Source organism: Aquarana catesbeiana, linkage group LG10 (genome assembly GCF_042186555.1).
Source record: "Aquarana catesbeiana isolate 2022-GZ linkage group LG10, ASM4218655v1, whole genome shotgun sequence".
Classification (NCBI taxonomy): domain Eukaryota; kingdom Metazoa; phylum Chordata; class Amphibia; order Anura; family Ranidae; genus Aquarana; species Aquarana catesbeiana.
In genome coordinates this window covers 23,083,435-23,103,905 of record NC_133333.1, presented here as the reverse complement: position 1 = coordinate 23,103,905, position 20,471 = coordinate 23,083,435, and the positions used below count along the sequence as shown (strand labels likewise).

The 20,471-nt window shown below is 40.2% G+C and overlaps 1 protein-coding gene across 1 annotated transcript in view; it reads left to right on the top strand.

Annotated features, from left to right (window-relative positions):
• Positions 1–13,973, top strand: part of LOC141110448 (uncharacterized) — a 35,402-nt gene extending 21,429 nt beyond the window's left edge. Inside the window, exons 9-11 of the mRNA XM_073601794.1 lie at positions 2,824–2,875; positions 4,947–5,012; positions 13,557–13,973. Coding sequence (XP_073457895.1) covers positions 2,824–2,875; positions 4,947–5,012; positions 13,557–13,634 — 196 coding nt within the window. The 3' untranslated portion in view covers positions 13,635–13,973. The remainder of the gene's footprint in view (positions 1–2,823; positions 2,876–4,946; positions 5,013–13,556) is intronic.
• Positions 13,974–20,471: the final 6,498 nt, after the last annotated feature.

The following is a 20,471-nucleotide window of genomic DNA, read 5'->3' as shown; positions in this document are numbered from 1 at the left end:
TTCAGTTTCAATAATTTTTTTTAAAACAAAATGTATAAAATACAGTTACAGTTTCAATTGTATCTTTATGGTTTGAAAAGGTTTACTTTCTTAACCACTTGCCAACCGCTGCACGCTGATATACGTCGGCACAATGGCAGCGGTGGGCAAATGGGCGTACCTGTACGCCCCCTTTAATTTGTGGGCTAGTAGGTGCGCGCGCTGCCACGTTCTGTGTGACCGTGCCCGTGGGTCCCACGGACTTGATGTCTGCCGGTGTCCCGCGATCGTGACACGGAGCAGCAGAACGAGGAGATGCCTATGTAAACAAGGCATTTCTCTGTTCTGCCTAGCAACATGACAGAGATCTACTGCTCCCTGTCATCGGGAGCAGTGATCTCTGTCATGTTGTAGTGAGCCCATCCCCCCTACAGTTAGAATCACTCCCTAGGACACACTTAACCCCTCGAGTGCCCCCTAGTGTTTAACCCCTTCCCTGCCTGTGTCATTTACACAGTAGTCAGTGCATTTTTGTAGCACTAATCGCTGTATAAATGACATTGGTCCCAAAATAGTGTCAAAAGTGTCCGACGCAATGTCACAGTCACGATAACAACAGATCACCGCCATTACTAATAAAAAAATAATAATAATGAAAGTGCCATAAAACTATCCCCTATTTTGTAGCTATAACTTTTGCGCAAACCAATCAATATACGCTTATTGCGTTTTTTTGTTACCAAAAATATGTAGAAGAATACATATCGGCCTAAACTGAGAAAAAAAAAAATGAGTTTTTCTTTATATTTTTTTTGGGGATATTTATTATTACAAAAAGTAAAAAATATTGCTTTTTTTTCAAAATTGTCGTTCTTTTTTTGTTTATAGCGCAAAAAATAAAAACCGCAGAGGTGATCAAATACCACCAAAAGAAAGCTCTATTTGTGGGAAAAAAAAGATGTCAATTTTGTATTGATGTAACGACACACGACTGCGCAATTGTCAGTTAAAGCAACGCAAAAAGTGCTCTGGTCAGGAAGGGGGTAAATCCTTCCGGGGCTGAAGTGGTTAACAAAAATATATTACAAGTATATGGATTTTAAGTGGGAAATGACAAAGATCAATCAACTATAGATATGTTTTCACCATGTCAGAGATTGGTGTGTTGTTGCCACATCCCTGATATATGGGAAAAAAGGACATCCCCCCTTGCTTGGGACTTTAAAGGCAACAACATCACAAGTATAGAGTAAAAAGTATTTATTATTACACATACAATTTGATCACACAAATTAACACTGATGGTGTGTCTTCTGGTACATAGTGTTGCAGTGCAAACATACATAGGTCTATTTTTCATTATTTTGGATTTGCACAACTTTTGCCAACATTTGCCCATTTTTAGGCCAGTATTTTATTTTCACTTTATTTGTCACAGGGGTTTGTGATCAAGATGTGACAGTTTTTAAACAAGATTCAGGTGCAGTTGCTCCAGAGCTTAGTAAATGAGGTAAAGCTTCACTTTTCAAAGAGTACCCAATCACGTGCAAGGGAAATAAAAGGGAATGCATTTATGTTTGAACGTGATTGGGAAGTCAGCAGAGCTTCTGCTCATTTACTAAGTTCTGGAGCAACTGAACTTCGAAAAGTGCTCAGTCTATTTGTCTTTAGTAAATCAACCCCTTAATATCCCCTTGCCCCACTTTGTAAGGAGGTATGTCTTTATGTATACTCAAATGGGATGACGCTCAGTTAATTAATCTTAGGAAAAAAGGACATCCCGCCTTGCTTGGGACTTTAAAGGCAACAAACATCACAAGTACAGAGTAAAAAATATTTATTATTACAAATAAAATTTGATCACACAAACATGTAATGATCAGTTTTTGTGTGATCAAATTTTATGTGTAATAATAAATATTTTTTTACTCTATACTTGTGAGTATACATAAAGACATACCTCCTTACAAAGCGGGGCAAGGGGGTATTAAGGGGTTGATTTACTAAAGACAAATAGACTGAGCACTTTTCGAAGTTCAGTTGCTCCAGAACTTAGTAAATGAGCAGAAGCTCTGCTGACTTCCCAATCACGTTCAAGCATAAATGCATAACTTTTTATTTCCCTTGCACGTGATTGGTTACTCTTTGCAAAGTGAAGCTTTACCTCATTTACTAAGCTCTGGAGCAACTGCACCTGAATCTTGTTTAAAAACTGTCACATCTTGATCACAAACCCCTGTGACAAATAAAGTGAAAATAAAATACTGGCCTAAAAATGTGCAAATATTGGCAAAAGTTGTGCAAATCCAAAATAATGAAAAATAGACCTATGTATGTTTGCACTGCAACACTATGTACCAGAAGACACACTATCAGTGTTAATTGCCGGAATTCTGTCCTTTTTTTTTTTCTTGCTGTTTCAACAAAACACATTACGATCCTATGTGGGTATTTTTAAAAGTCAAATGTTTGCCAATGTATTAATAAAAGTTTTTTTTTTTTTAAGAAAATATGATTTTGTGATATATATCTGACAGATAAGAGTCCCATTGTTAATAAACGTTATGATCTTGATATTGTGTTGTAGTGCCCATGGTTACCCATCAATCTTCTTGGTTTCTTTTGGTTCACTGCAACACAAAACTTCACCAACAGATGGTGCTGTGAGTAAACTTTGGACTGTAGCTACAATCACTCGCCTGTGATGTGTGCAAGAGCACTGTCAATAATTTTTATTTGTTTAAAAAAAAAAAAAAATTTGAAAATAGCATTTAGAAATAAAAAATATAATTTTTTACTGAACTATATGCAAACTCTAAATATTTTGTTAATTTATTTTTAAAGAAAAAGAAAGACTTCTGTTTTAAAAGTGAAGAATGTAGAGGAGACTCAACAGGTATTGTTTGATTGCCATTTAAACTTTTTAAATTTATAATTATATTATATTAACAACTCTTAGTTGGGTGTAGTATTGATCACATTCATGTTTTCTACATGTTTCGCCGTATGGCTTCTTCAGGAAGGAACGTGAAAATTCATTAAATACCGAAACCTATAATTCGACAACTTTGGTTGTGCAATAGGAATAGAAAAAAAAATACAAATTAATAAAGCAAATATGAACAAATTGTGTCTTATGTATATCTATGACTGCACTTAAATGAAAGGCAAAAGACATTCCCCAAACAAAAACCAAAGGGCTATACCTCATGTTGTGATTCTAAAGGCCCAAACTTAATTTAAAATGAAAAATGGAATCCATCAAAATGCTGCGTCCACAATCCAAAATCCCCCGAAAAATGCCAGGTCACCCGTAGGGAGGTGTGAAAAGTAATATACTATCAACAAGTTTCTTGTCTATATCACCCCCCCCCCCCCCCCCCCCCGTTGAAGACAGAGATATGTTCAAGACTAAGGAAACCAAGCTCGCATGCAGAAGCGAACACACACGTGAGTAGCACCCGCATATGAGAACGGTGTTCAAACCACACATGTGAGGTATCGCCGCGATCGGTAGAGCGAGAGCATTGATTTTAGCCCTGGACCTCCTCTGTAACACAAAACATACAACCTGTAGAATTTATAAACGTTGCCTATGGAGATTTTTAAGGGTAAAAGTTTGTCACCATTCCACAAGTGGGCACAACTTTGAAGCGTGACATGTTGGGTATCAATTTACTTGGCGTAACATTATCTTTCACAATATAAAAAAGAATTGGGCTAACTTTACTGTTGTCTTATTTTTTTAATTAAAAAACGTGAATTTTTTAATAAAAAAGGTCGCTTGTAAGACCGCTGCGCAAATACGGTGTGACAAAAAGTATTGCAACGACTGCCATTTTATTATCTAGGGTGTTAGAAAAAAAAATATAATGTCTGGGGGTAATTTTCTAGCAAAAAAAACTGTTTTTAACTTGCAAACACCAATTTTCAGAAAGAGGCTTGGTCCTTAAGTGGTTAAGCTTTGGCAAAAAAAATGGTTTCTATGCAGAGCTGCACCAGCTTTGGCACCATGTATTTTTAGTAAATCTCCCCCTAAGTATCATAGACATTTCCTACGATACGTAGCACCATCTATTGGCTAAATGTGGTATCATTGGTGTCATTAGGAGGAATTATGCCCCTTTGTTGATGTAATTTGGAGGAATTGTGCCCCATTGTGGGTGTCAATAGGAGGAATAATGCCCCATTTTTGGTGTCATTGGGAGGAATTATGCCCCATTGTTGTGTCATTGGGAGGAAATGTGCCCTTCATTGGTGTCAGTGACTAAAATAGTGTTCCAAGGACCGGATAAAAGCAAACAAAGGGCCACAGTTTGGAGACCCCTGCTCTAGATAATGCTGGACATCCTCCAATCAGGAAATGAGGTGGGTTCTATCTTACTTGCTGCAGCTTCTAATGCACGTTATGAGAAGTTCACAGTGTGCAGTGAAATCAGAGTAAGCCATTTCTGTCCAGGAGAGGAGCCGGTACAACTGTGCAAGATTGAAGGGAAGGGCGGAGCTCAGATTTAGGGATACAGAGGCTCATGGGGCAAGAATCCCCACCCACTGTGAGCAGGTACCATACCATCTAGTCACTACTTATGAACATATCCTTCATTTTGGAGATGGTAATGTTACTTACAGGAGAGGGAAATACTTGTTCTATAGGCATAAGGGCAGGATCCCACTTTTTTAGGGGGGCACTTCTAATCTATTTCCAAAAAAGAAAAAAAAAAAAAAAACAACACTTTATCCGGGTCACTATTACTTTGGGGAAGGTGAATAAAGTAGTAGGTGCCACCTTGTTTATTCCAATAGAGAATACGTCCCTATGATGACATCTAGGGGGACATCAGGTAATCCACAGTCTGACATAAATCTCAGAAATAGGAATATTGAATATAAATAATAATATGAATATCAACCTTCTAGTTTTAAAAAGTTTAATTTTTTCAGTATAATTCTTTGTATTTCCCGAACAGCCATCTGATATGACATACACCACTCTCAGGAAAAGGGAAACAGAGAATGAATACGCTACACTACAGGTAAGTCACACTTGAACATATAGGAATCGTGGCAAATGTACACCATGCTTGCGTGGCATTATTTCTTAATTAGCCACTTCCAGCCCACGGACGTGATATGACATCCTGGGCTTTGGGCGGGTATATCTGAATGATGCCTGTAGTTACAGACATCATTCAGATATTGCCGGTTTCAGCCGGCGAATCTCTACACCATAGGAATGATCATAGCGGCCGTTCCGCCGCTTGATCGTTCCTATGGGAGGCGAGAGGGGACATCCCCCCCCCGCCGTCCTCCGGTGCTTGCTCCGACTCACGTTACGATTGGTGAGGTGGAGAGTGGATCCGCCGGCGTCGGATGTAGATCATAGAGATTTCCGGCAGACCAGATGGTCCCCGGAGTCTCTATGATCGTCGGAGGCCGGGCACGATGTTATGACGTCACGCCCGGCCTCTCCATTCAAAAAAACGGCGCCGCTTCGGCTGGGAAGTGGCGATCGTTTTATTTATTTTTTTTTATTTCAGGCTTCCCAGCCTAGTGGTGAGATATGGGGTCTTATTGACCCCATATCTCACTATTAAGAGCACCTGACATGTCATATTGCTATTACAAGGGATGTTTACATTCCTTGTAATAGGAATAAAAGTGATCAATTTTTTTTTTTTCAAAAAAGTGTCAAAATAAAAAAAATAAAATATAATTAACAATAAAAAAAAAAAAAAAATTTTAAAGCGCCGCTGTTCTCGTGTGCTCGCACGCAGAAGTGAACGCATACGTAAGTCCCGCCCACATATGAAAACGGTGTTCAAACCATACATGTGAGGTATCGCCGCGAACGTTGGAGCGAGAGCAATAATTTTGGCCCTAGACCGCCTCTGTAACTCAAAACATGTAACCAGTAAAAAAATTTCAAGCGTCACCTATGGGGATTTTTAAGTACCGAACATTGGCGCCATTCCACGAGCGTGTGCAATTTTGAAGCGTGACATGTTAGGTATCTATTTACTCGGCGTAACTTCATCTTTCACAAAATGCAAAAACATTGGGCTAACTTTACTGTTTTGGTTTTTTTTAAACACAAAACAGTTTTTTTCCCCCAAAAAAAACGCGTTCGAAAAATTCCTGCGCAAATACTGTGTGAGATAAAAAGTTGCAACCCCCGCCATTGTATTCTCTAGGGTCTTTGCTAAAAAAACATATATAATGTTTGGGGGTTCTATGTAATTTTCTAGGAAAAAAATTATGATTTTTACATGTAGGAGAGAAATGTCAGAATTGGCCCGGTATTGAAGTGGTTAGAGCCCAAGTGCGGTGCAATTTTGCTGCGACTGTCACCTGGAAAAACATGCAATGCCAATTGTGCCTGGCTCAGTGCCAAAAACTGCAAAATGAGCTTCTTTGGTGTGTTTTTAGAGTGGAGGGAGGCCATTCAAAATGAATGGCGCCACTTCAAAACGTGGTCCAAAAATGTGATTTGGCAGCGCCACTCAGGTGTGAAAGGTGCTGAGGGCTGGAGTTTAGGTATAGATATTTTTACATTGGTCCAGCTTGGAGCAATGTAACTATGTATTTACCATACCTGTGGGATCCCCATGGAAGATGGAAATCACTGTAGTAGTCTCCTCTGTGTCACTGATTGCCGCTGACTTCTGGGTCTTGTGCCAAGTGGCTGCTCACAATCAATACATAACAATGTGATATTCTGAAAGCTCTGTGATGCCCAGAAGCATCAAGGCATGAGCTAAAAATCCCCTTTAGTGCCCATTCACCCTTGTGTGTTGCAGCAACGAACAGTGGCGTCTCCAGCTTTCATATTTAGGGGGGGCACATGGGGGGACAGGGACAAAAGTAGGGGGGCAACTATAAAATGCAATTATATATATATATATATATATATATATCCTGGGGCCTTTTACTACGACCCCACAATGGCCCTTTCACATGTTCTGCAGTGAGTTCCCTTCCTACTGTATTGGGGCCCCCCAGTGTGGCAGAAAACAAGAGATATATTTTCTTGGTATGCTGGTGACATATAAGGATCCAAAGCAGTGGGAGAACTATCAGGGTTGCAAAGGTTGTCTTGCCACCGGGCCCTGGTGTTCTGCCACTGTGGGGTTCCCCAGCCTCCTCTTGCTGTCCTGCCCCTGCTATTGACAGCGCTGGCCTGAGAAATCAGTCTGTTTTTTCAGTAACTGAAAGTCCTGGTGGAGTCCTTCCTGCAACTCGCTCTTCTCCCTGCCAATGAGGATGCAGGGGAAGGAGCAGATCGGGCAGCCGTGGTTGTGTGAGCGCTCGCATTATGTAGTGTCAGTGAGCAGAGGGAGGGGGGAGGAATCACCCGCAGGAGCTGACTGGGGACTCTCTCCCTCTTAGACATTGATTTTTTTGTAAAAAAATTTTTTTTTTTAATTGTGGGGGGGGGGGCACATGGTGGGGCACAGCATAATGTTGGGGCAGTCAGGGCCCCCTCTGGCCCCCCCCCCTAGGGACGCCATTGGCAACGGATGGTAAAACATGTGTACCGCCACACGTTCCAGCTATGCATGGGAATGTGCCTGCTCTATATTCTGTGCATTGTGGTGCTATTCATTGTGAATGGTATCCCAGTGCACGGTACAGTAGAGTACGACGACGCACAGCACATCACACATACCATGCATTGTGGTGTGCTGCATCACTATTAAAGGGTCATGTGCGTTTTTTGATCTACAGTGCATCCAGAAAGTATTTACATCGCTTCACTTTTTCCACATTATGTTATGTTACAGCCAAAATGGTTTAAATGTATTATTTTCATCAAAATGCTACAAACAATACCCCATAATGACAACGTGAAAGAAGTTTGTTTGAAATCTTAAAGATCACAGAGATATGATCCTTGTAACAGCAGATGTTGCTGCCTTGTACACCTGCATTCCTCAAGATTTGGGATTCGCAGCTGTAAAATATTATTTATCTAACCACTCCCATCTTCCCATTATACAAGAGAATTATATTATGGAATTACTGAGATATGCCACCCAACATAATTATTTCTGGTTTCAGAACCATTTGTATACACAGATAAGGGGGATGGCTATGGGAGCCAAATATGCGCCAAGCTTGGCTAATCTATTCATGGCCCAGTGGGAGAAGGATGTCGTCTATGCCCTTAACAGACCAGAATTGGTGTTTTGGGCCAGGTACATAGACGACATCCTCCTCCTCTGGAAGGGCGACCTGGAATCAAAACAGAGTTTCATGTCTATATTAAACAACAACGACAGGGGTATTTCTTTAAGTTATGAAACGAGTCAGACGGCCATCCACTTCTTGGATCTTTAGATCTCAGCGAATAGCACTACGGATTGTCTAACATTTAAAACCTACTTCAAACCTACCGACCGGAACGGCTATATTCCGGTCGATAGCTGCCACCATGACCAGTGGCTTATTTCCATTCTACGTGGTCAATTCCTTTTGAAGGAATTGTACAAATACCACTGATTTTTTTACATCAAGCTGAGTTATTGAAAATAAAATTTCTGGAAAAGGGATACAGACACATGTACCTAGATAGAGATATTACTATAGTCACCAATACTGACAGGAGTAGCTTATTGAAAGAAAAAACAAAATCCATACGAGAAAATAGGTATAAACAAAAGCATAAACAAATTTAAAAAATCATTAACAAGTATTGGGGGGTCTTACAGAACGATAGGGTTTTGGGTCCGGCCCCTCCTGAGCACGCTGGGGTCGTGTTCAGGGGGGCAAGATCCATACAAGGGGAAATTGCCCCAAATGTATTTGACCCACCTAAGAAATTAATGTTCTTCCAACAGTGTAAAGGTTACTATCCTTGCCGAAAATGCAAGGTATGTTTACACAATGTACATGGTAAACGGAAAACTGATACGTTTTCATCTACTTCCACCTTACGTAACTATAAAATGAAGCACTTTACTACCTGTGCTACCAGATTTATAGTTTATCTCCTCACTTGTCCATGTAATAAACAATATGTGGGTCGTACCATCAGGACCTTCTCAATAAGGGTCAATGAACATCTGGCCAGTATTCGGAACGGCCGTACTAACCACAGCGTACCCCGCCATTATTTAGAGCATCATAATTCCGACCCCACTCTGACTCGTTTTCAAATAGTAGACAAATTCATTCCACACTGGAGGGCCGAATCATGTCTAAGGGGGGTATCATGATTGGAAACTTATTGGATCCATGAATTACGGTCCTACTCGCCGTTTGGTTTAAACGTAGATTGGGACATAACTTGTTTCATTAACCAAGCTTAAGGCAATTCAATTCTCCTTATTACACTTTATTGTATTATTCTATAGTTCAGCCTGCCAAATTTCTGCAATATCTCTAATTAATCTTTCATCATTTTATCGATTTTATGTTTCATCGACCTTGAATAGTTATATCATGCTGTAGGTTGCTTTGAAACATTTTTCATATTTTATATCTAACTGTTCTGTTTTTTATATTATATTTCAGTATTGATATATTGTTGTGATTTTTACTCCTTTATACTAGGGAGTTTTACTTTTGGGTTTCTTTTGGGTGGTTTTTGCAAGCGCACCTTATTGTGCATACTTTTAGTTTTGCGCTATGACATTCTGGACATTAAGGGGCTTGGACGGGACCACAAATCCCACCATGGGATTATCCATTGTTCCTGATGGGGCGGGATACCCTGGTGTGTGAGTGGCCTGTCCTTCTGCCCATTTCGGTCATTGGGATTGGCTTCCCAGTATCAGGGAAGTCCTACCCACCTCTGGACCATTTGAGCACTTACGTGGATGCGCATGTGCCCTAACCACCCTTGACCCATATGAGTCATTCAAACTGTGTTTTTTTGTTTTATCATGTGTTTTTCCCAGCGAGCTATGTAATTCGCTTATTCAGTGATCCATGTGGCTTATTGGGAACCACGTGATTAGTCAGTCATTGTGATGCCCCCACGGAGGTCGCGTGGTCGTACCTTGACACTTTGTGAGAGGTCTTTGTGAGAGGTGGGTCTATGCTGACCATGTGATTCGGTTTTTATCCACGTGACCCGCAATGTAATCGTGCGGGTCACGTGGTGAAACCCTCCACGAGTGGCGCACATGCTTCCATGATGCCCGTGTGAGTCAAGTGATTGGTATTTACGTCACGTGACGCACGCGCGGCGCCGTGATTGGCGGTTTGTGTCATTCGGCGTCTATGGCGCCACAGCTTGAAGCCATGTGGCGTCCTTTGGTACCTTTTTTCTTGGATCTCCCTGTCACTGAGAGGAGCGTGATTGGCAGAGCCTCCGTCATGGGCGGCTCTTGTTCTTTTGGCGTTCTTTCCTTTCTAACACTTCCGGGTTGAATGCATGAATCTGTATTGGTCCCCTTGCTGCCTTAGTTTCAGAGATGTGTTATAGAGATGTTTTATTGGGCGATGGGAATCACATGAGATCGGTTTCACTTCCGGTTGAGATACCGGGGGCGGACCCCCATGGCCCATCTGTCACATGTTTTTTCATTCTTTATAAATACAAGCAATGTGGGGGAGCAATGCTATGCCCCAGTAGAAGTCTTTGGAGACAAAACGCCTCAGAATTTGCTACGCTTGCTCCCCACATTGCTTTTTATCCAATTTTACCTATTTTTGTGATCACCTATTTGTACTCATTGACTTGATGTACTGTTTTTTAAAATAAATGCCTTCTGGGTTTTTTTGACCTACACTATATGGAGTCCTTCCATCCTCTTTTGCGCTTATCCTGGTCTGATTGAGTCTGTCTGTGTGCAACCATAACCTCCAGACCTGGTGCCGTGGAAGTCCTTCACTTCATTGAGGATCCATAAGGAAACTAAGGTTGCTGGCCTGACCATCACAGACGAGGAGTGGAATCATCCCTTATAGAGTGACCGCTCTCCAGCCAACCGTAACCCTGTGGCATTCGGTCCACATAAGCCTGACTGACTCACTACCAAATGGTCAGTGAGTCCACCATATCTGGTAAGAGTATCCACCTTATCCCTCTTATTGAGGTTTTCTTCACAACTGCACAGTTATTTGCACATCGTTTGTGTTACCTGTGTCCAATTGAAGATTTGCTATTAAGCATGGGATGGACATATCCTTTAATTTTTTCTCCAAGTCCCCTTCAGTGAATTTTGGACTTTTTATGTGTTTATTCACCACTATTTCATAAGACATCACTGTTCATTATTTATTGTTTTTCACTTATAGCTCTACACTGTATATTTTTTTATTTTGTTTGAAATCTTTGCAAATTTATTAAAAATAAAAAATGAAAAAAATCCTATGTACATAAGTATCACAGCCTTTGCTTAATACTTTGGTGAAACCCCTTTGGCACGAATTACAGCCTTAAGTCTTTTTGATTATGATACTACAAGCTTGGCACACCTATTTGTGGGCAGTTTCTCCCATTCTTCTTTGCAGGACCTCTCAATCTCCATCAGGTTGGATGGGGAACGTCGGTGCACAGCCATTTTCAGATCTCTCCAGTGATGTTCAATCGGGTTTAAGTCTGGGCTCTGGCTGGGTCACTCAAGGACTTTCACAGAGTTGTCCCATAGCCACGCATTTGTTATCTTGGCTGTGTGCTTAGAGTCCTTGTCCTGTTGGAAGATAAACCTTTGCCCCAGTCTGAGGTCCAGAGAGCTCTGGAGCAGGTTTTCATCAAGGATTTCTCTTTACATTGCTGCATTCATCTTTCCCTCCATCCTGACTAGTTTCCCAGTTCCTGCTCCTGAAAAACATCCCTACAGCATGATGCTGCCACCACCATGCTTCACTGTTTGGATGGTATTGACCAGGTGATGAGCTTTGCCTGGTTTCCTCCAGACAAGACGCTTGCCATTCAGGCCAAAGAGTTCAAGTTCTTTGTTTCATCAAACCAGAGAATTTTGTTTCTCATGGTCTGAGAGTCCTTCAGGTGCTTTTTAACAAACTCCAGGCTGGCTGTCATGTGCCTTTTACTGAAGAGTGACTTCCGTCGCTACTCTACCATACAGGCCTGATTGGTGGCATGCTGCAGAGATGGTTGTTCTTCTGAAAGGTTCTCCTCTCTCCACAGAGAAATGCTGGAGCTATGTCAGAGTGACCATCGGTTCTTGTTCACCTCCCTGACTAAGACCCTTCTCTCCCGATCACTCAGTTTGGCCGGGCGGCCTGCTCTAGGAAGGGTCCTGGTGGTTCCATTTAGTCCTGGTTCTTCCATTCACGGATGATGGAGGCCACTGTGCTCATTGGGACCTTCAATGCTGCATACATTTTCTGTACCTATCCCTAGATCTGTGCTTCAATACAATCCTGTATGTGAGTTGGGGACCTTGAATTGTGGGCTCCTTGAGGGAGAGGAGCGCTGTGATATATGGGTACCTTAAACAAAAATAATAATATAATAGATGAGCATCTTAATGAGACACAATGTACAGGGATACGGACAATTGTAGACATGCACCCACACTCACTCAGGTTGAACTAGATGGACTGGTGTCTTTATTCACCCTTACTAATTATGTAACCATGTAACTATGTGTGCCTTTCCAAACCATGTCCAATCAACTGAATTTACCACTGGTAGACTCCAATCAAGTTGTAAAAGCATCTCAAGGATGGTCAGTGGAAACAGGATGCACCTGAGCTCAATTTTGAGTGTCAAAGCAAAGGCTGTGAATACTTATGTACATGTGAATTTTTCCCTTTTTTATTTTTAATACATTTGCAAAGATTTCAAACAAACTTCTTTTATGTTGTCATTATGGGGTATTGTCAGTCATACTATAAGTCACGATCGCGGTCACTACCAGTTTTACGTTTATAGCTGTGCAAATTACAGTATATATTTACCATAGTTTGTAGACACTATAACTTTCACACAAACCAATTAATGTACAGTTATTGAGATTTTCTTTTGTTTTTTTTACCAAAGACATGTAGCAGAATACATTTTGGACTAAATTAATGAAGAAATTAGATTTTTATTTTTTTTTTTTATTGTATTTGTTAATTAACAGAAAGAAGAAAATATTGTTTTTTGTTTTTTTTTTCATTTTTAATTTTTCGTTTATATGATAAAAAAATTTTAAAAACCCAGTTGTAATCAAATACCCCCAAAAGAAAGCCCTATTTGTATGAAAAAATTATATAAACTTCATTTGGCTACAGCGCTGCACAACCGCGCAATCACCAGTTAAAGTAGCACAGTGCCGAATAGCAAAAAATGGCTTGGTCATGAAGGGGGTAAAACCTTCCGAAGGTCAAGTGGTTAACATAATAATGCACCAAAACATATCGCTAAAGTGTGACTCAGCTGTAAAGGGGCCCGGTGTGTGCAGTTTGCTTTAATTTCATCTAGTGAGTATATACAGAATATCAGGGAATATTAATGTATATAATGTATTAATTTATTCAACGAGGGAAGAAAACAAATATTGCATATGTGTACTGCAGAGCTCAGATATTAGTTTTAATTAAAATAAAATAAAAATTGTTTTAAAAAATGTAAATTTTTATCCCAATATTTCTACTTGATGTGCCTGTTTTTTTTACAGCCTGTACCCCCTGGAGGACCCATTACCCAAGGCAGAGATTTATCTAAAAACGCTGAAAATCTTCATGAGAAGACCTAAAAAAATTCTGGAGATTATATTTCCTTTGCTTTAAAGGGAATTAATAAAGGGTTTGGGGCAAATTGAGTTTTTTTCCCTAACTGAACTGAATTGAATATCTGTGTGCATTATAAATACAGTAATAAAAAAAAATTAGTGCAATATTTTAATTTAATGCTGAATTCCAGGCAAACAGATACAGTAAGTGTTTTTTAAAGTGTTTTTTTTTTTATTTCTATGTATTTAGGGTGGTTTATATTATTGGGTTTCCTTTATAAATTAAGTTTTGTCCTTCCTTTTATTGTTTATATTTAATTATTATTTGTCATTTTAAAAAAATAAATAATTTATTTTATTTTATTTTCTCTGCCTGATTTTTATTATTTTTGTGACATAAAGAGGGGGCAGGTCCAGGATAATTTTAAGCAGCTTCTGTAACACTTGGGTGCAATTTAAAGTATAAATAAAAGCAAAACTTTTTTTTTCCAATTTTGGATAGAGAGGTTTTTATTGCTGTCTGCGCCCACATTAGGGAGATTCATCAGAACAAGAATAGCAGAGAAATCTGCCAGTGGAGACTTTGGAGGGATTTCTTCTGACTTCCTGTTTTGGCTAAGGGGACAAGAAGTGAAAGGAAATCTCCCTAATGGGGACACAAATGGCAACAACAGAAAAAAGTGACAGGGGTTATAGCTCTCCCTTGCTCTATTGATTATGGTTTCTACTTTAAAGCCCATTGCACTCCTAATAACCATTTGTTTTGGATTTCCAATTGACTCCAGAGCATTTTGCCAAAATGGCAACATTTTTACTGAAATCTTTATATTTTTACATTTGGCTCAAATTTTGGGGAAATCTCTCAATTTATATCTATAAACTCCACTGGAGAGTAAAAACAGTTATAAACAAGACCCCAGCCTGCAGACCCCCACAACCACTGGCCGGGGTTGTGGGGAAGAGGCCCTTGTCCTCATCAACAGGTGTCCTTAGTTATACTTTAAGCATTTTTTACAGAGTAACAAAGGTTTATTGAGATAGATGGAGAGGATATTTTCAAGACATAACTTACAGATCCATGGTATATAATTTGATGTACTGTATATATTTAAGAGTCCATTAACAAGACATGTTTGTGTTTAAAATGAACTTGATATGAACAGAAATGCCGTGTACTGCAAAACTTTTATAAAACTTTTATAGCTTTTTATAATCCCTATAACAGTTCAAGCTAGACAAAGAGTGATGTAAATACAAGCAGATTCCATGAAGATACTGTATACAGAGATCCCCTACAATGGAAGGCGTTATAAATATGGTGATGTTTTTAGAGATTATGCAAACATTTTATGTCAGTAAAATAAATATATAGATTTAAAAAAAAACAAAAAAAAAACTTGATATGTACCGGAATCCCGTGTACTGCAAAACTTTTAAAACCGTTAATAAAGTGCTTGACTTTACTGCAGGTATTTATTTATTTCAGATGAGAAGTACAAATATGGAACGGCAGAGAGGAGCTTTCAATGGGTAAAAAAAAAAATAAAATAATCATAAAATATAAAGGATGGTAATTGATTTACTATTTAATTAGCTTTAACTAATATTTCCACTTAGGGTTCTTATTTTATTTTACATCCTGTCGCCAAAGGCAGCGTTGTATCTAATTACGCTTAATATGAAAACATTCATCAGAAACCTTAAAATATAGAAGATATCTCCAGCTTCATTATAAAACAATCATGTTTTGGGCCAATTAAAAAAAAATAAAAAATTATTTCACGTTTACAAGTTCATCAAGTGATGATGTTCATCTTATTTTTGTTATGTGTATAAAGTCTTTATTTTACAAATTAACATAACATATGGCCAACTTTATTTATTTATTTATTTTTATTTAAATTTTTTATTAAGGAAGTTTTTCATGTTACAAAGTACAGATCTGCATGTCTAGTAACAGAATGTGATGTGCAGATTACAAAAGGAAAGTAATAGAACAGTCAATATCAGTCAGGATGCCAATAAGATGTGATGAGAGAATAGTAAGAAATCAAACAGCCAATATAGCAATATAAGTGATATAGGGAGTCACGGATGAGGGAGGGGTACATAAAGGTACACATAGGTGAGTGGGGTATTGTATGGATGTCTAAGGCCAGGGCATGGTTAGGCTTGGGATTATAGCCAGTTCTAGTTAGTTGAAAGGGATACATCTTAATTCCTGAAGCCAGAGATGCCATATTTTATGGAAATTAGAGGTATTCAGGTTAGGGTTGACACCTCATACCTTTAAATCCGAACACATATGAATTACACGGGTTCTGAGGCTAATTTAAAACAGATAAGGCACCAAGTGAGTTTAATTACCACCTTAATTAGCCACAGAACCTGTGTAATTCATATGTGTTCGGTTTTAAAGGGATGAGGTGGCAACCCTAATTCAGGTGTGCCTTGACGAAGAGTCCTTCATATGGGCTACTTTTGAAGAATAACTCCAGGCATGGTATTGTAGCGGTACCGCCAAAGGACCTGCTGAATTATTGTGCCCGGTTCTCCCTCTGATTGATCCACAGCCAGTATTTTCTCACAGTCAGGTACACACACAATTCTGCTCGTTATCTTCATTGACCAGTCCAGGGGTATGTGTTTTTATGTTTTATTTAGAGAACTTGGATAGGAGAAGGGAATTAGTAGGATACTCCAAATTAACTATTCACAAGCGTAAGACAACTCTCTCAGATGATCTACTGAACCACACAGGGTCTGTATGGAAGAATAAGTCCGTCTGTAGCAGAAGAGACAGGTGTGGACTTTGTCAGTGGACACAAGTCTTCAAGACACTATAGCCAGTGTCTCCTTTAGCTCACACACCCAGTATGCTGACTTCTAGGACCAGAGGGAGATTTCAGCAACACACACTCAGTGACAAGGATCCTTTCAGGGTCTGTACTCACAAAATGTCCAGGGACAGCTGGTAGCCTCTTTCCAACTTCAAAGCGACACTCTATACCAGTGACATAACACCAGATCTGTGGACTGAACAAAAGATTACATCGCACACATACAAAAATGACATTAAATCCTGCAAGGCTATTTAAAGGACCTGGTCATACCATATGGCCATACAGTGCTTAAGCCAACTACTGCATCAAAGTACCCTATTTTCAGTGGGTCCTACACTATTCATAGAATGAAAGATCCTGCTTCTCAACCATGGGAAAAAGGACTCCTCCTATAACTCAGGTGAACACTGATTAGAAGTAATGGTGAGGGGGGAATGAGGTGCTCCAGCCTAAGGGATCTGGTCAGGACCCATATAACAGACAAACAAGGCCTTGAGGGCACACCCTAACAGTGCATTACATTAAAGATGGTGCTGCTCTAAGACCAAACAAACAGAATAAAAGATCATAGTACACACATAGTTATAAAGGGGGGAAGTATGGGACTTTGTATGAGAACATCCTGGAAAAGTAGGAGTCTCCATCCCTATCAATTATAAATAAGAGGGGGAGGTTTGGGACTTTGAATGAGGCACATGAGTGGAAAACACATAGGATCAAAAACACAGGTTTATTTGAGAATATACATAAAATACGCATGTATAGAAGTAAAGGGTTGATCAAATGATCATCAACACTAAACCCAATATTGGGTAGTATACGAATCATAGAACAAGTTATACAAACATCTTGGCCAGTTAGCTCCATGTAAAGATATGTTAACATTAAAATTGGATGAATCACATCATATGAAGCAAAATGCATCTTGGGTGGCTTGTTGGCTCGACGTGTTTCAGCGAGTTATATTGCCTCATCAGGAGCAAGTGTATATCATCTGTAAAGACATTTATACAAATGTATAAGGGCCGGTAGGGTATATTTATAGCTCCCAAATGGGGATTGAAAAAGGAACAAAAAAAAAAGGGGGGAAAGGGTAGCAAAAAATTGTGATGCGGAGGAAGGAAATTGATGATCATTTTATCAACCCTTTACTTCTATACATGTGTTGTTTATGTATGTTCTCAAATAAACCTGTGTTTTTGATCCTATGTGTTTTCCACTCATGTGCCTCATTCGGAGTCCCAAACCTCCCCCTCTTATTTATAGTACACACATACAAAAACGACATTGAATCCTTCAAGGTTATTTAAAGCACCTGAACATAGTAAGCAAATAAGCAAAAAAATATAGGGATTTGGTCACACCATATGGCCATACAGTATTTAAGCCCACTACTGTGTCAAAGTACCCCATTTTATGTCCATAGAGCCATAGACTTTCTCCCTCGGTCAGCTTGCACAGGAACTCTGGGTTGTGGCTTTCAGGCTTCAGGCCCTCAGATCTGGTATCTGAGGCCCCATGGCCTTCCACGCTGGATGGAGGAAGCTGCCTCCTCCCAATCAGAACCTCTCTCTCAGAGGTGGGCTGGACTGGAACCCCCGAGCCCATGTGCTCTTGCAATATAAATACAATCACCCAGCATGCAATGGGGAACCTCCCCTGCTAATTGGCCAGGGCTGTATCTACATCCATGCGTTCACCTGCTGGGTTTCCTCCCACTGTCCAATATGATTCATTACTATCGGATCAGTGTGAAATCAGTGTGTGTACAGCATCGCACGACCGCGCAATTGTCAGCTAAATAACGCAGTGCCATAACGCAAAAAATGTCCTGGTTATGAAGGGGAGTAAAACCTTCCAGAGGGCAAGTGGTTAAGGAAATTGTTTTTGTAAGAATAAAGCCCAGAATTAGTTCCTCTCATGTTTACTGGAGAGAATAATTGTATGGGCACCATCTCTAATATCTAGCGTAGAAATGTAATGGTGGGGGAAGGGGGGTTGGGGGCTCTCAACTTTCCAAATGGGTGTGTGCATTATCTATTATTCACTTCAGGGGATATTCATAACAAAGTAAACCAGTTTAATAAAACCTTACTCTGCTTGCAAGAGGAAAGCCTAGAATTAGTCCTGCACAGGTTATCTTCTTCTACAGAGAGGAAACCAAGAGGGACCCTCAACTTATCCATTATATACATATTCATATAGACACAGAGGGGTGCATTTTGGTTTTGTTCTGCCCTAGGCAAGACTATAATCAGACCCACCCCATCTAAATTTGTTGCACCACATTGTTCTTAAGTGGCTATTCTGAGTCTCTGGTGGACTCCTCCCCCCCCCCGCTAGCCTGCAACAGTGATCCCCCAACCCTGCTAGGAGATGAGATAGGAATGGGAAGGAGAGAGAGATGGGGGAGATGGAAAAGGAGAGAAATGGAAGAATTGGAGAGAGGGAGAGGGGAAGAGGTGGGGGGAGAGAAGTGGGATAAGAAAGATGCAGGGTGAGTGAGAGAGAGGCGGAGGGGGGAAAGAGCTGGGGTGAGAGAGGGGAGGGGGGTAAAACAGAGGGGGCTCCCTTATCCCACCATACTACACCAGGAGACTCTCCCATCCCCCCACCACCAAAAAAAACTTCACTGGACTCTGACTCTGACCTTTGCGCTGGCCGCCCGCTCCTTTTTACCTGCTGTGTGTAGCGAGGCTGCAGAGACATGATCACAGCCTGAGATTTTGACCTGCTCTGCCAATTGAGCTTCTTCCGAAATTGGAGGTTGCAGCCACCGCTGACTCTAACTTCTACTTCACTCCGCTGTCACTGAACATTAAGTCTGTGGCTGCTCTTGGTGTCACCCCCCTTGGCCGGTGTCAACCAGGTGTGGTCCGGACCCCCGTAGCAACACCACTGCGTCTCTGTAGTCCTTGTAGTGTCCCTTCTGCCTGAGGGTGGCGCCGCCCCCTGAAAAATGCCACCCAAGGCAAACGTCTTGTTTGCTTTGTGGTAGATACGCCCCTACATACACACATGCTACCTATACTCACCTAACAAATGCATTAGTCTGTATGCAATAGGGATTACCTAAAGTCACTTAGCTAGTCGTTGATTTCTGCATACTTCCCAAATTTTTAAGATGGGAACGAGGGACACTTATTGGCGAAAGTACATAAGAATTGGACACAAGCCCCTGCCCCCTTAAAGGAAAATTATACCAAAAAAATGATTAGTTAAACCCACAAGTGTTTTTTTTACCACTACAATTCCTTTATACTGGCTTTAGAAATTTATAAATGCAGCAATTTAGAACTTGGATGAAAGGTTAAACACTGGGAAACACTTTCTCAAAGAAAAAAATTCATTTTACAACTATATAGATCAGACCAAAATGAGGGACAAATGAGTAGGAAAGAGGGACAGAGGGACTTTGTTCCAAATCAGGGACAGTCCCTCAAAATCAGGGACTGTTGGGAGGCATGATTTCTGTATTGTATAGGATTCAAGGCATTTCAAGCAATTGCAAGAGAGAGGGGTTCTTAGTCTTGGCAGTCTTTCTCTTTCTTGCGATGTGGATTTTTGAGTTTTGTCCCTTGGCAAAGTTTTTGTTTCAGCTTATGCTGCTGACTTTTTATCTTGGGAAATTTAGCAGCCATTTCCACAAGGTTGGAGCCCTTTCAAATTGGGCTTCTATATCAGTTTAAATGAGGGACACACTTCTGTTTATATACTCTAGATGGCAGGATAGTAACATACATGGTAAATATGTCAAAAGGTCAATTCGTATTGGTTTCTATACAGAAGTGAGCCTGATTTTGCACTCTCGGGCTTTAGTAAATAAATCCCATGCTGTATAAGACAGCAGTATCTAAATAGAACCTGTAGATATATTAAAGGACAGCAAAACTAGTCTTGTGCAAACTCTCCTTGATTTAACAAGGGCATGTGTTTAAGAGATATTACCACAAGTAAACCGAAAGAAAAGATATCTGAAAATCACAAGTCTTGCTATATATGTTGTGTGTATATGTAA